This window comes from Pistacia vera, unplaced genomic scaffold (genome assembly GCF_008641045.1).
Source record: "Pistacia vera cultivar Batoury unplaced genomic scaffold, PisVer_v2 Contig325, whole genome shotgun sequence".
Lineage (NCBI taxonomy): Eukaryota > Viridiplantae > Streptophyta > Magnoliopsida > Sapindales > Anacardiaceae > Pistacia > Pistacia vera.
Genome location: NW_022196141.1, coordinates 168497 through 184425, shown reverse-complemented (window position 1 = coordinate 184425; position 15929 = coordinate 168497). Strand labels below are relative to the sequence as shown.

Below are 15929 nucleotides of genomic sequence, written 5' to 3'. Positions count from 1 at the left end.
AAGGGTTTGGGCCTGGGTCTTGGAAGAGGGCCCAGTGGAGGGACCGAGCCCTCTTCCTTAGGCTTGGTATGGTTTTGGGACCAGGCTTGCAAATCGCAAATTGCAAATCTTCACTTCATGTGAAGTTCCATCATTATTGCATCGAGCTTCCAACGTGTCTTATTTTTTTTCAGCACTGTTTTTCTTTTACAGAAAATTTAAAAATTTCTCGTCGCCATTCAACCATTTTCTTGTCCCTGAAACACAGTTCCACTCCCCGAAAAGCTCCTCACAACCGTCGCAACAATGGAGCACACACACGTTCCCCACGTGCTCTTCTTGCCGTTCCCAGCCCAGGGCCACATCAAGCCCATGCTGAATCTAGCCGAGCTTCTTAGCCATGAGGGTTTTCAAGTCACCTTCATAAACTCAGATCACAATCATGATCGTCTACTACACAACATTGACATATCCTCCTTCTATAATCGCTTCCCTAAATTTCAGTTCAGGTCTATCCCTGATGGTCTAACGCCCGATCACCCACGTTTCGGTCTATACGTTATAGATTTGCTTTGCTCCACTAGGGCTGTGTCCAAGCCGGCCTTCCGTGAGTTGTTGATTTCACTTAAAGAGGAGAAGGGGCCGTTCCAACTCCCCACCTGCATAATCGCAGATGGTATTATGTGTTTTGCCATTGATGTTGCAGAAGAGTTTGAAATTCCTACTATTACTTTTCGAACTTTTAGTGCTCATTGCTTGTGGACTTACTTTCATCTTTCCAAGCTTATTGAAGAAGGGGAAGTTCCATTTCCAGGTGAGGGCTAATTTTTTTGCCAAAATTAAAGCTCGACTAGTCTACCCTGATACCATTTGGGAATCCTACTATATAAGTTAACTGAAAATCTTAATTTTCTTCAATTAATTGCAGATGAAAACCTTGAGAAGCCCATTTCATGCATTCCTGGGCTAGAAAATGTTCTTCGCCGTAGAGATCTTCCAGGGATTTGTAGATTCGAAAAGGCCGATGACCCTGTTTTGCAGTTCTTTGTTAAAGAAACCTCTGCGTGTACTCGAGCTTCCGGTCTTATACTTAACACCTTTAATGAAATTGAAGCTCCTATGATAACTAGACTGGGTTCTTTTTTCAACAAAATTTATCCCATTGGTCCCCTACATGCTTTGAAGTCACGTATCAATGACAACTCCTCATCTTCAACTTCATCCAACGGTAATTTGTGGAAAGAGGACAAAAAATGTTTGAAGTGGCTTGATTCTCAACCGTCAATATCTGTATTATATGTTAGTTTTGGGAGTCTGATAGAACTCACTCGGGAACAAATCTTGGAGTTCTGGCATGGCTTAATTAACTGTGGAAAATCTTTCTTATGGGTCTTAAGATCCGACCTGATTGTTGGAGATGCCAGTTTTGGTCATTTGCTGATGAAGCTGGAAAGGGAGACCAAGGAAAGAGGGTTAATAGTTAGTTGGGCTCCCCAAGAGCACGTCTTGTTGCACCCAGCTATTGGTGGGTTTTTAACCCACAGTGGATGGAACTCGACGTTAGAGAGTATTGTTGCTGGAGTGCCTATGATTTGTTGGCCAAAAATAGCTGACCAACAGGTTAACAGTAGGTGTGTAAGTGATGTTTGGAAAATTGGATTTGATATGAAGGACATTTGTGATAGATCGATGGTTGAGAAATTAGTTAGAGAACTGATGGATAATAGGAGAGACCAGTTCATGGCATCATCTGATAAACTTTCAAGGTTGGCTTGTGATAGTATTAAGGAAGGCGGGTCCTCTTGTATCAACTTAGAAAAGCTGATTCAGGATATCAAATCATTGAGCTCTTAGCTCACAGGTATTTAATGTTAATTACCATTTGATTTTTAGCTAACTATTCAAGTTTTTTGTGTGATGTAAGAACAATCTGCTCCAGAAACTGTGCTTACTTGAATGCTATCATTTTCTGATGATTATAACGCTATACATGTCACTTGACTTTAAAACAGCAACTTAATTTCTTCAATTGATGGAATGCCATGAGCTTATTTATTAATTCATGGTATATATATAGATCAAAGCTTATTCAGATTGTTCTTACTCGAATAACATATTTTTATTTACTAGCAGTTGACATATTACAGAAGGTAATGGATCAGATCAATTACACTGCTCTGTATAATATATACCACACTTTGACAAAACAAGAAAACTGATGAATAACATTGCATCGCGACGGAGGCCGCTAAGCACTATATAGAGTAAGCATGATGAATTAAATAGAGATAACCAATGGCAATTTCGTTTCCCCTGCCCTTCACTCAGCGTGACCTTCCCTAAATTCTAACAATATTAAAAACACTAAAAAAAACAATTGGTCTGTGTTCCTAAATTACAATTAAAAAGGAAACCACTTTCTGTTTTTAATGGTTGTCTGGACTTCTGAGAACAACGTTTTGTCTTAACATTTTGTTTTGGTTGTAGTCAGATAAAACACTAGCAAATGTCATAACCAAAGCCAGTTAAGGTGTGACAACAAAACCCGTTGTTTAATGCATTAATTTATTTGATTCTAACCTTCTATTCATTGTTATATCAAGCTTCCAACCTGCCTTGTTTTTTATATTTCAAAGTTTTTAATTATCTCATCAACATTTAACCATTTTCTTCACACTGAAACCATCGCAACAATGGAGAAAACAAACGTTCCTCACGTGCTCTTCTTGCCCTTCCCAGCGCAGGGGCACATCAAGCCCATGCTGAGTCTAGCCGAACTACTAAGCCATGCGGGTTTTCAAGCTACCTTTATAAACACAGATCACAACTATGATCGTCTCCTGCACAACTCTGACATATCCTAATTCCATAATCGCTTCCCTAAGTTTCAGTTCATATCTATCCCTGATGGTTTACCGCCCGATCACCCACGCTCCGGCCGTCTATATATCAGAGATTTGTTTCAGTCGAGTAGGACCGTGTTCAAGCCAGCGTTACGTGAGCTCTTGATTTCGCTTAAAGAAGGGAAAGGGCCGTGTCAGCTCCCAACGTGCATAATAGCAGATGGTATTCTGTGCTTTGCCATTGATGTTGCACAAGAGTTTGAAATTCCTACTCTCTCTTTCCGAACCTACAGTGCTCATTGCTTGTGGACTTACTTCCATCTTTCCAAGCTTATTGAAGAAGGAGAAGTTCCATTTCAAGGTGCGTTATTATCACTATTCTTATTATTAAAGAATTATTTTTTCTGCCAAAATTAAAGCTCCACTAGTCTACCTTGATACCATATTGGGGAAGCCACTATAACTAGAAAACTTTGTATAACTCTATATAAGGGACAAGATTCACAAGACAATAGAATATCTATATTTAAGTAAGGGGGTAACGTTAATCCATGTGTATGGTCCGCCAACTTTGTAGTTATCATACCTTAATGTTTTCTTATCAAATGAGAAGCTTTCATTGAAAATGTTAAAATTAAAACAGTCGTAGTGATGCTATATCCTTGATGTAATTGCAGATGAAAATTTTGACAAACCCATTTCATGCATTCCTGGACTAGAAAATGTTCTTCGCCGTAGAGATCTTCCAGGGATTTGTAGATTCGAAAACGCCGATGACCCTGTTTTGCAGTTTTTTGTTAAAGAAACCTCTGCATTGACTCGAGCTTCTGGTCTTATACTTAACACCGTTAATGAAATTGAAGCCCCGATAATAACTAGACTGGGTTCTTTCTTCAACAAAATTTACGCCATTGGTCCGCTACATACTTTGAAGTCACGTATCAATGACTCCTCAGCTTCAAATTCTTCCAATGGTATTTTATGGAAAGAGGACAAAAAATGTTTGAGGTGGCTTGATTCTCAACCGTCAAGATCAGTATTATATGTTAGTTTTGGGAGTGTGATAAGTCTCACTAGTGACCAAATCTTAGAATTCTTGTATGGCTTACTTAACAGCAAAAAATCGTTCTTATGGGTCATACGACCTGACTTGATTGTTGGAGATGCCACCATTGGCCATACACTGATGGAGCTGGAAAAGGGGGTCATGGAAAGAGGGCTCATTGTTAGTTGGGCTCCGCAAGAGGAGGTCCTGTCGCACCCGGCCATTGGTGGGTTTTTGACGCACAGTGGATGGAACTCAACGTTAGAGAGCATTGTCGCTGGAGTGCCTATGATTTGTTGGCCTCAAATTGCTGACCAACCGGTTAATAGCCGGTGTGTGAGTGAGGTTTGGAAAATGGGATTTGATATGAAGGACACGTGTGATAGATCAATCGTTGAGAAATTAGTAAGAGAACTGATGGATAATAAGACAGAAGAGATCATGGCATCGGCTAATAAATTAGCAAGGCTGGCTCGTGATAGTATCAAGGAAGACGGGTCTTCTTTTATCAACTTAGAGAAGTTGATCCAGGATATCAAATCAATGACCTCTTAGCTCACCCAGGTACATATATGTGTGAAATAACAGGTTCTTTTATCTACAACTGAAATGTTAATAACCGTTTGATGTTTATCTGAGAATTCTAAGTTTCAATATAATATCAGAACACATTGCTGTGTGTTTATCTTCAATGGATGGACTGCTATGAGCCTGATCATTCTTGATGGATCAAAGGTATTCAAATAACAATCTTTTTTATTACCTTAAACCAACAGTACACTTGACATTTTACAGAAAATCAACAATCACACCACTCTGTATAAAACACACCACACTTCACAAACAAGAAAGCTGATGAATAAAATTCAGTAGGAGTCCTCAAGGACTCAATAACATAGCATTGCAATGTAGGCCGCTTACCCACTGATCTGAATTGATTTGACCTCTGGCTTCTTCTCCTCCATCTTTGGGACCGTAACAGTGAGAACACCGTTCTCCATTGATGCCTTCACTTGATCAACCTTGGCATTTTCTGGTAACCTGAATCTCCTCAGGAACTTTCCACGCCCCCTCTCAACACGATGCCACTTTTCATTTTTGTCCTCCTTCTCCACACTCCTCTCTCCACTTATCTGAAGAACTTTTCCTTCTTCGACTTCAACTTTTACTTCTTCTTTCTTGAGCCCGGGAAGATCAGCCTTGAATACATGAGCTTCAGGGGTTTCCTTCCAATCGACTTGGGCATTTGTAAATTGTGATAGCTCATTGTTGGAGCTCAATGGCGCCCAATTGCCAGCTGAAAATGGGTCGAATACGCTCCTGTTGCCGAATAGAGATGGAATTAAAGACATCTTTGATTAAACTAAGTGAATGATATGAAACGCGATAGACTTGATAATTGTTTCCGGAGAGTACGACTGCTTTTGGTAGCTTTGACTGTTACTGATGACTTAAGCAAAGCATAGACAGTGATATTTATAGGGATTTCGGTTACGGGGTCTTGAAATTTCGGGGTTCTTCTCTTATCTAAACGTTGTTGTGGACAGGCCATGTTTCATCCCTACTCCAACCTTCCACCATCTTCCTCCTCTTGCCTTGCGTGGCAAATGGCTTTCAAATCATTGAGAAATATTGAGAAATTTCTGGTGTATGGGCTCATCTGAGTATAGGCCCTAAACTTAAGGGCCATCAACAAAGAAGTATGTTATGATTTGTTTGTGCGTAGTGATTTTTAGTCCCACCTATATTATTAGTTGACCCTATTTAAATGTTAAATTTGTAATAAAATTTAACAATAAAGGCTACTTCCGACTTCGAAAAAGAGTGTACTCGGCAAAAATTCTAATTTTGCGTAAAAATATGTACCATCTTTCAATACATTAATATCTTCGTTAAAATCTCTTATATCTAACTTTATTCCTTATATTTTAATGATCGAATCTATTATTTTTATTGGTATATTATTCTCAAGTTTATAATCTTATATCAAAGCTTATTATAACAATCCTCTCTTCATTTTCTATTGCTTACGAATCACTTTTTTATTTAGAATAAAATTCGTTTTTCGATTTATTGATGCAGCTTTCTTAATAAATAATTTGATAAAAGTCTTGTCATTAATCATAAAATATCATTCAATGAATAAAAGATGAGTTATTTTCTTCCATAGAGAATAAATATATTTAATAAAACCTACTATTTTATTATAAATAGAATAACTTAATATAAATAAATCTTCCTTTTAATATATTTGATTTTTATGATATTATCTTTTTTCATTATTAAAATTGAGGGATTTTAAGATGTGTTTGGATTCTTTATTGTTTTATATAAGGTTGTATGAAAAAGTTTATAGTATTATTCTTTTTAGAATACCTGGTTATTAATGATAAAACATAGATTTAAAATATAAAATTACTTTTTAATTAAAAAATAAGATTATATTTTTACCCTCATTAAAATACAAATTGGCGACTACTGATGAACTTTATGGGGGCTTCCTTTATTTTCATAAAACTGTTGTTGTTATGTTGGTAATTTTTGGGCCTGATGAAACGAGGATTGAATGCAATGAGATTAGGCAAAATACCAATAATGCTAGACGTACAAAAAAAACTTACAAAGATTTATATATAAAGTTATGTTACAGAAAATGAATGGAAAAATGAATAAAAAAAAGTTAAACTTATCATATTCACTCTTTCGCTCATTTTTTGTTATATTATTTTGTATAAAAAAAATTATAAGATTTTTTTGTACGTATAATATCACTCGCATTGATAATGAAAGGGTTGATATTTTGGTCTTTTGGTTTTTTAATGAATAAATGCTCATATATTTTCCTACCCAGTTATAGGGATGAAACCTTTAAAAGATGTCTAATCATTCATCTCCACGTTACAATTATTAGATAAGAATTTTTTATAGTGCTTCAATGACAGTTGATGATGAAATTTTTTTAATTAAAACTTCAGCATAAAGAGAAAAATCAGCATGTAATTGTTTGCGCCGGAACCATTTAATTGAGAACAAATGACAACGTTTAAAAAATAATAATAATAATTGTCAGAGTTTGAAAGAGAAGGCAAGAGAAGCAGGACTCTGCTGCTAGAACCTGAGAAGAGAAAAGAGAAAAGAAACGTAGAGAATTTTGTGTGCATTGTATTTTGTAAATCTGTACAATAGCCAGTTTATACAATTGTGTAAATGTAAAAAAGGAAAACAATAAATACAAAATCCCTATAATTTGTTCTATCGATCACATGATTTAAGGTGATTGATTGAACCTTAATTTACTCCCTAATCTCAGCCAGCAGAGATCAAGGGAAAATAATCATTCCATATTTTGTCACTCCCCCTCAAGCTTGTGGTTTGTAGATGTCAAAAACTCCAAGCTTGCTAAGTAGATGTGAATGATATCTGCTGCATAATGGCTTTGTAAAGATGTATGCTAGTTGTTCAGAAGTACAGATGTGTAGAGTCTTAATTACCCCTTCGTGTATTTTGCTCCTGACAAGTGACAATCAATTTCTATATGTTTCGTTCTTTCATAAAATACTGGATTTGCTGCTATGTCGTTTACAGCTTTGTTGTCACAGTATAAAAAAACCGGTTTACTTACTTGCACTTCTAAATCTCTCAGTAACCCCAGAATCCAGATGATCTCACATGTCATTTTTGCCATGGCTCTGTATTCGGCTTCTACTGAAGAGAGGGATACAGTAGTTTGTTTCTTGGTTTTCCAAGAAATAAGTGCTCCCCCTAGCTTTATACAGAATCCAGTAAGTGATTTTCTTATCATCGGACATGTAGCCCAGTCTGAATCACAATATGCTCTGATATCTAAGCCTTTGTTACGAGGAAAGAGAAGCCCCAGACCAGGACACCCTTTTAAGTATTTTAATACCTTTATTGCTACATCCATGTGAGATTATTTAGGTCCGTGCATGAACTGATTGAGAATGTGAACAGCATAGCTGATTTCTGGTCGAGTCATTGTGAGGTAAATTAGTCAGCCAACAAGTCTTTGATAGTTTGTAGGATCTTCCAAAGGTGGATCATTTTCTAAGGATGATGTCCCACTGTCATATTCTTGACTAGTTAACTTGGTGCTTTGTTCTACTGGAATAACACTTGGCTTGCATCCTGATAGCCCAAAATCAAAATTGAGTTCTAAGACATATTTCCGTTGACTAAAAGATATCTCTGCTGGAGATCTTGCAATTTCGATTCTGAAAAAATATTTTGGCTCCCCAAATCCTTTATTTGGAATTGTCTATTGAGATGTTCTTTTAAGGATTTGATGCCTACTTCATCATTGTCTGTAATGAGAATGTCATCGACATAGATAATTAGAGTAATAAATGTTTTACCTCTATGCCAAGTAAACTATGCATAGTCATGTTTGGACTGAACAAATCTATGTCAGTGAGAGCTGCCATGAATTTCTCATTCCATTGTTAGGATGCTTGCTTTAATTCATAAAGGGATTTTCACAAACGACATACTTTCTGCTCCCCCTGTTTGCGAATTCCCGGAGGAAGATCCATATAGATTTCTTCATGAAGATCCATATAGATTTCTTCATGGAGGTCCCCATGAAGAAAAACATTATGAACGTCCATTTGATGTAGAGACCAGTCACGAACAGAAGCAACTGTAAGGAAGGCACGAACAGTGACATGTTTGGCAACTGGGAAAAATGTTACTTGATAATCAAACCCCTTACGTTGAGTAAACCCTTTAGCCACTAAATGGGCTTTGTAACGTTCAATTGACCATCGACACGGTGCTTGATTTTGTAGACCCATTTGTAGCAAATGGGTTTTCTATGAGTAGGATAAGGAACTAAATCCCATGTGTGATTCTTATTCAAGGCAGCTAGTTCATCAACCATTGCTTGACACCAGTGGGAATGTTTGACCGCATCTGAGTAACAAGTGGGTTCTCGATCGGCGGAGATGTGACTGATACAAACTCGGATCTGAGTAACAAGTGGGTTCTCGATCGGCGGAGATGTGACTGATACAAACTCGGTGAACAGGAGAAAGACAATCATATGTCACATAATTAGAGGTAGGATACTGAATACCTGAAGAATGTGATATAGTAGAACACTCATAATCAGTAGTCCAGATTGGTGGTCGTGTCTGACTAGTAGTACAACGAATGGGTAAAGGTGGAACTGAATCAGGAGACTCTGGAGGAGAATCAGGAGGAGAAGACTATTGGAATATTATCAGTGGCTGCTGAATCAGTATCAGAATCAGTAATAGTAGGTTGTTGAGGAGCCTCAGGAATAGGTATCATAGAAAAAAGAGGATCTGGGGAAGTAAGAGCATCGTCATAAGAAAACAGTCGCAGAGATGAAGAGGAAACCTAGTCAGTGTTGGCAAAAGGGAATATGTTTTCATGAAACACAACATCTCTAGATATTATAAAACGGTCTTTAGCTAGATCATAAAGTCTATAACCTTTCTGGAGAGTGGGATAGCCCATAAAGATACAACGGTGGCCTGGGAGCCGAACTTATCATGAGAGCCAAGAGTAGCAGTATAACATAGACAGCCAAATGCTCGAAGGTGATCAATGGTTGGCTGCTTCTTGAATAATAACTCATAAGGAGTTTTCCCATGAAGAACTCTGGTCGGCATGCGGTTGATCAGGTATGTGGCTATGATCACACAATCACCCCAAAATGAGACAGGAATGGTGGCTTGGTGTTTTAGGGCTCGGGCTACCTCTAAGAGATGGTGGTCTTTTCTTTCAACAACTCTGTTTTGTTGTGGGGTATAGGTGCAAGAACTTTCGTGAAGAATACCAAGGGATGAAAACAGAGAAGAACAACTATGGTTGAAAAAATCTCTAGCATTGTCGATTCTAACTCGTTGGACTGATGTATGAAATTGGGTATTGATCTTAGAAAGAAAGTGCTTAATGTGGGTAAGTGTATGGGTTTTAGATTGCATGAGAAAAGTCCATGTCCTCCGAGAAAAATCATCAACAATAGTAAGAAAGAATTTGGATCCATCATGATTGGGGGTGTGATATGGGCCCCAGATGTCAAGTTGGATCAGGGCAAAAGGTTGAGTGGTGGTGGATGTGCTATGTGGAAAACTAATTCTTGCTTGTTTTGCTAAGGGACATATTTGACATTTGGGATGAGGGATAGTGGCACTGTGACCTAATCTTTGATGGAGAATAACAGAAGTTTTATTAAGCCTTGTATTATAATTGGATATTTTATTGGATGTAATACAAGGAGAAATAACTTTAGAAAACACATTGGGAACCTAGTAGTACAAGCCTCTATTGGCTTTACCCAAACCCATCAGTGTCCCAGTCGAAGGGTCCTGAAATTCACAGGTATTATGATAAAATTTCACAGTGCAACTATTGTCAAAACATAATTTTGATATAGAGATAAGGTTAAAATGGAATGCAGGGACACATATGACATTTGTAAGTTGTAAATGTGCAGATAATTTTACGGTCCCTATATGAGTGGTTAGGGCTATGTTTCCATTCAGCATACGAACGGAGGTGGATGAGGTAGTGGATATAGTGGTGAAAAGTTTAGGGTCGCAAATAATGTGATCACTAGCCCCTGAATCAATAATCCACATATCAGTTGTAATAAAATTTAAGTAGTAAGAAATACTTGCATAGGATGTTGTGGGCGCTGTTGGGATTTTATTCAGCATTTGGAGAAGGTGGTGATATTGATCGGAGGTGATCAAAGGTGCTGCAATTAGAGGTTCTGTAGGAATAGCATCGACATGATTGACTGAAGAATTTCTAGTTTTTTCTTTGTTGGGATACCCATTTAATTGCCAACAACAGTCCCGAGTATGATTTCTCTATTTACAGTATTCACAAAATAGTTTACCCTTGCCCGATTTTGAATTTTCGGGGTTGGTTGACCCAGTCTGCCCATTTGACCAACTATTGGGTTTGTTTGACCCGTGATTTGACCTAGAAGCCTAGCTGCTTGGCCCATTTGACCCGCCTCATGACGTGGCATCCTGCGAGCCATTGGATGAAGTGAATGACACGGCATGTTTCTGGTCGTCAGATCCACTTTGACTTGCATATAAAAGAGCATGTTTTTCTTCTATTTGCCCTAGCCGCCTAATATCCCCATTCAACCCTTCCTTCTCCGACGACCGATAACCTGCAAAAGCCAACCCATGAGTCTATCGATTTACATCATTGACCTGTTGTTGACTCTCGTCTTGAACAGCGAGTTGGAAAGTTCGTCAGAGAGTGGGAGGTAGTGATGTGGTGAGAACTTGGCTGCAGAAGGCGAGGAAAGCATCATTCAAACCAAGAAGAAAATGGCTCAATCGGTCACGATCGCAAATCCTCACTCATTGTGCGAGAGTTACAGGTGGCCCTTCTAGCAGGGGCGGATCCAAAAATTTCTATTAGGGTGGGCCAAATAAAAATCAATTGTATATAACATTCGTATTATATTTTTCCAGTCAATATTGTCACAAAAACAAAAAAAAAAAATTACATTTACTATTGTCCTCGGCAGGGCTTCATGTTGAGGAATCGTTGCATGACCATCTCCTTATCAACACTGTCAAATATATCTTTCTCAACATATGGAATTAGGCTATCATTCAAGAATTGATCTCCCATCCGATTGCGTAAATGAGTCTTCATAATTTTCATAGCAGAAAATGCCCTTTCTACACTTGCAGTTGCAACTGGTAAGGTTAAAGCCAATGTGATGAGCAAATATACCAATGAGTAAATAAGATGCTTTTTCTTTTCAACCATTTTCTGAGCAAGACTGGTGATATCATTTAGTTTTGAACAATCACTATTTGAGCGCATATCATCAATGTAATTATCAAGTTGAAGTTGAAGTTCAAGTGCCATAAGATCAGTAGAAGAAAATTCAAGTAGATAAAATTGAGCAAAACGAACTAATTTTCCCTTATCAAATGCTTGAAAGCAATCACTTGGATTTAGGGAGGTCATGCAAATAAGTAATTTTGTATTACCTTCATTAAAACGACTGTTATGCTCTGATAGTTGCAAATCTATTATGGCATAGAACAACTCAACACGATAATGAAATAAATTTGTCATCTCTTGAACATTACGCTGCGATCTCCCTCGTGCAACAAATTTCTCTTGCATATTTGGCATATCTATATTATGAGCAATGCAAAAATGAGAAACTTCATCAAGTAGATTATCCCATCCGTTATTTCTTATCAACAATAATCTTCTTTTTGACAAGTGAACCAAAGACATAGCATTTATAATATCTTGATCCTTCCTTTGCAATGCTTGTGAAAGTTCAAATGTGATTCCCAAAATGTTTTTCATCATGTGCAAGTTAAAAGCAAAATCAAAAGAAGTCATATAATCCACCAAATCACTTGCTTCAACTCTATTATCAGAATTTTCAGTAAGATCCTCAAGCACTTCAATAATAGATGAAAACAAATTAACCAAGCTCAATAAAGTCCCATAATGTGAACCCCATCATGTTTCCCCTGGTCGCTTAAGACTAGTATCTTGATTAAGACCTTGCCCTATTGAAAGCTCACCACTTTCAATAGCTTTTTTTACCTTCAAAGCTTGTTTCTCATTAAGAATATCCCTACGTCTAGGTGACTATCCAACAATATTTATCTCACAAGAAACTTTCAAAAAAATGTCTCTCAATATTTGTATCCTTTTTTGCCACAGCTACAAGTTGATGAGCAAAATAATGAACATAGAAAGCATATTCATTATCTTTCAATATAAATGCCTTCAACCCATTAAACTGACCTCACGTATTACTCGCACCATCATAACCTTGTCCACGTAATCTTGATATGCTCAAATTGTATTTAGAGAACAATGTTTCGATTCCCATCTTTAGTGACAAAGCAGTCATATCCGTGCCATGCATAATGCTCAATAAACACTCAACAACACATTCTCTTTTATTTACATAACTTAAGATAATTGCCATCTGCTCTTTGTTGGATCCATCACGAGCTTCATCAACTAGTATAGAAAAAAAAGCATCTCCAGGATCACTAATTAGTTTGTTGACGGTTTCAACTGTAAATGCATTGATTATATCTTTTTGGATACTAGGAGCAATCAATTTATCATGTCCAGGAGCATTCTCCAATGCGACTAATTTATATTCTTCATTTTGCTCAGCTGTATAGTGTAAAAGTTCAAGAAAGTTTCCCCGATTCATTGAATTAATAGACTCATCATGGCCACGAAAAGGCAATCCTTGCCGAAGAAGAAACCGACTTCCAGAAATTGATCCTTTCAACCGAATACGATAATCTTCTCACTGTTGGTCAGATTTCTTATTAATAATTGTACTTACATGCTGCTTTTGGTTCATCAAAGCTTGACAATTTTTCACAGCTTGATTATGATAGCTATTAGGACCTCCAATATGATATTTAAATTTTTCAAGTCTCTTCCAATTGCGAAACCCATCAAGAACAAAAGAATCACCGCCACTTTGCTCACCTTTATCTGGTTTGAAAAGATAACAACATAAACAATATGCAGCATCATTCTCAACACTATATTCCAACCAGTAAGGATATTTGTCAAACCAAGAACGTTGGAAACTCCATTCATGATCACCAGATTTTGATTTGGGAAACTTATGGTTGAGAGGTTGACAAGGACCCTTTTGTAGATAACGCAGTCTGACTTGGTCTCGAACATTAGGATGATAAAACGTAATTCTTGGTCGAAATCCAGGATCAAAAGAAAGATTTTCCAAGCCAACTTCGAAACAATTTTTCTTTGAAAAAGGTTGGTTTTCATGATCATTGACACCCGAATAAAATTGAGATATCTCAGCAATTGACTTTCTTTTAAAATATTTTTCCATATCTAAATACAAAGAAATAAAATTATATAAATACAAAGAAATAAATTAACTCATGAATTGAATTCTATAATAACTATAGAAATTCTAAATTTTCCAACTTAAAGTTTTTTAATCATCAACTTAAGGTCTTAAGGACTTAAACAATACATAAAAATAAAACCCTCATTGATTCTATCTATATTTCTATTTCTATTATCTATATATTATTTTTCTTCCAAATTTTGTGACCACAAAACAATCATTTACCTATCACAAAATATTGGAATCTAAAAACTTCCCCTTTTTTCCTAAAAGTTTTCTCAATAAAAAATTCACTGCACAATGCTATTATATTAATACACACAAATAACAAAATAGCACTATACACAAAGAAAAAAATACTAATCAGAGAGAAATTAACTGATAGAATTTTGTTGAAGAAGAATTAGGGAGAGCACCAGTCCAGCACAGGAGTTATGGAAGACGCGAGCGACCACCGGACTGACTTACTGAGGGCTTCCAAATTGCAACTGCAAAGGAAGATTCTATTTTTACACGTTTCATTAAAAAATTGAAGGTGGGCGGTGGGCAAGTTTTTTAGTACTAAAAAGGGAGAGTGGGCCCAGACTTTTAGTTCTAAAATTGAGTGGGCCACAATTTTTTAATATTTGACAATAAAAATTAAGGGTGGGCCAAAGTCAAACTAAATAGAATAATGTATTTAATTTTTTTTTAAAAAAATTGAGGGTGGGCCGTGATACACTTTGGATCCGCCCCTGCCTTCTAGTGTTTCTTCCGTCGCATCAAGCTCGTTCCAAATGGCAGAGAGCCGATTGAAGAACAAGGTTACCAAAGAGTTTTGTTGCTTGATCTCAGCAAGTTGTTGTCAAAGATGGAAAATTTTGGCGAGATCAAGCTTCCCATACATTTCCCAAATATTTGCCCACATCTCAGTCACGATTTCAGTCGAAGGAAGACCAGACGCCACCTCTGATGACAAACAATTGCTGAGCCACGACCGAACCAGCATATTGCAGCGGTGCCAATGCCGCTGAAGGGACGGTGGCTAGGAGTTTGTATCAAGGAAGTCCAGTTTATCTTTTGTGATCAAGGCTCGGCGAAAATCACGAGCCCAACTGGAATAATTTTTGAAACCTGTTAAGGTGTTCTTGATGAGAACCAATTCGAGGCCATTAGAAGGGTGCACATAGAGCATGGCGCCTAGGACAAGGCAATTGTTGCTGTTGCCGGTGGCTGGAATCAGGTGAAAGGGAAACGGGTAGGGATTTGGGTTTGAACCCGAACCCGTTGGAGGCGTAGGATCCGGGATGTAACTTGGCATTCCAAAAGGGTGGGTAATTGGACTTGGATCATGTTGAGGTTGGTGGTTTGGGTTGGAATGTTGGTCTTCTATGATTGTTGGGTTTGGGTCGTTTGTAATGGTTGGGTGTGGATTGTTTGTGAGGATTGGGCTTGTGTTTGGGCTGTCTGTGATATTTGGATTTGGGTTTATCTCCATTTTGAAGTTTTGAGTAGTTATAAAATAAAGAGGAAATCAATAACTGAGTATTTATTTGTTTGCAGGGACAGAAGAAAAAAAAATTTGGCTAGCTGATTTGAGAAAATGCGGAAGCTAGATTCAGATCAGAGGCTCTGATACCATGTCAGAGTTTGAAAGAGAAGGCAAGAAAAGCAGGACTATGCTGCCAGAATATGCTTGAGAAGCGAAAAGAGAAAAGAAATGTAGAGAATTGTGTGTATTGTATTTTGTAAATCTGTACAATAGCCAATTTATATAATTGTGTAAATGTAAAAAAGGAAAACAATAAATACAAAATCCCTGTAATTTGTTCTATCAATCACATGATTTAAGGTGATTGATTGAACCTTAATTTACTCAATTGAACCTTAATTTACTCCCTAATCTCAGCCAACAGCAGAGATCAAGGGAAAAGTATCATTTCATATTTCGTCAATAATAACTGATAATAATAAAATTAGTGGTCAGTAAATCAGAGAGAAAAATAAGATGCTAAAGTTGCTCGGTAAATGTTCCCAGATCAAAAGTCGACTTTTGATCCAAAAATTATCCATATGTAATTCATACCTTAGCCCACCAACATTGGTGAAAACATATTGAGATTAACTTTATATATTCTGATGAGAACTACTCTATGTCTCTATCAAGCACAAAGACCTGACC

General features: G+C 37.2%; 3 protein-coding genes and 1 pseudogene across 3 annotated transcripts; 2 read left to right on the top strand and 2 right to left on the bottom strand.

Annotated features, from left to right (window-relative positions):
• Nucleotides 1–285: 285 nt before the first annotated feature.
• Nucleotides 286–2758, top strand: LOC116137429 (7-deoxyloganetic acid glucosyltransferase-like). Its single transcript, XM_031423113.1, has 3 exons — nt 286–793; nt 908–1840; nt 2679–2758. Exons 1-2 carry the CDS (start codon nt 286–288, stop codon nt 1831–1833), a joined length of 1434 nt encoding a protein of 477 aa, XP_031278973.1. The 3' UTR covers nt 1834–1840; nt 2679–2758.
• On the top strand, nt 2673–4528 carry LOC116137425 (annotated as a pseudogene).
• Nucleotides 4529–4775: 247 nt separating this feature from the next.
• Nucleotides 4776–5298, bottom strand: LOC116137448 (class I heat shock protein-like). Its single transcript, XM_031423137.1, has one exon. The coding sequence runs from the start codon at nt 5217–5219 to the stop codon at nt 4785–4787; it is 435 nt and encodes a 144-aa protein (XP_031278997.1). The 5' UTR covers nt 5220–5298; the 3' UTR covers nt 4776–4784.
• A 6093-nt stretch (nt 5299–11391) lies between these two features.
• LOC116137427 (52 kDa repressor of the inhibitor of the protein kinase-like) lies at nt 11392–13747 on the bottom strand. The gene is made up of 3 exons (XM_031423112.1): nt 13226–13747; nt 12417–12504; nt 11392–12311 (listed from the first exon to the last, which is right to left on the bottom strand). The coding sequence occupies exons 1-3, from the start codon at nt 13745–13747 to the stop codon at nt 11392–11394; spliced, it is 1530 nt and encodes a 509-aa protein (XP_031278972.1).
• Nucleotides 13748–15929: the final 2182 nt, after the last annotated feature.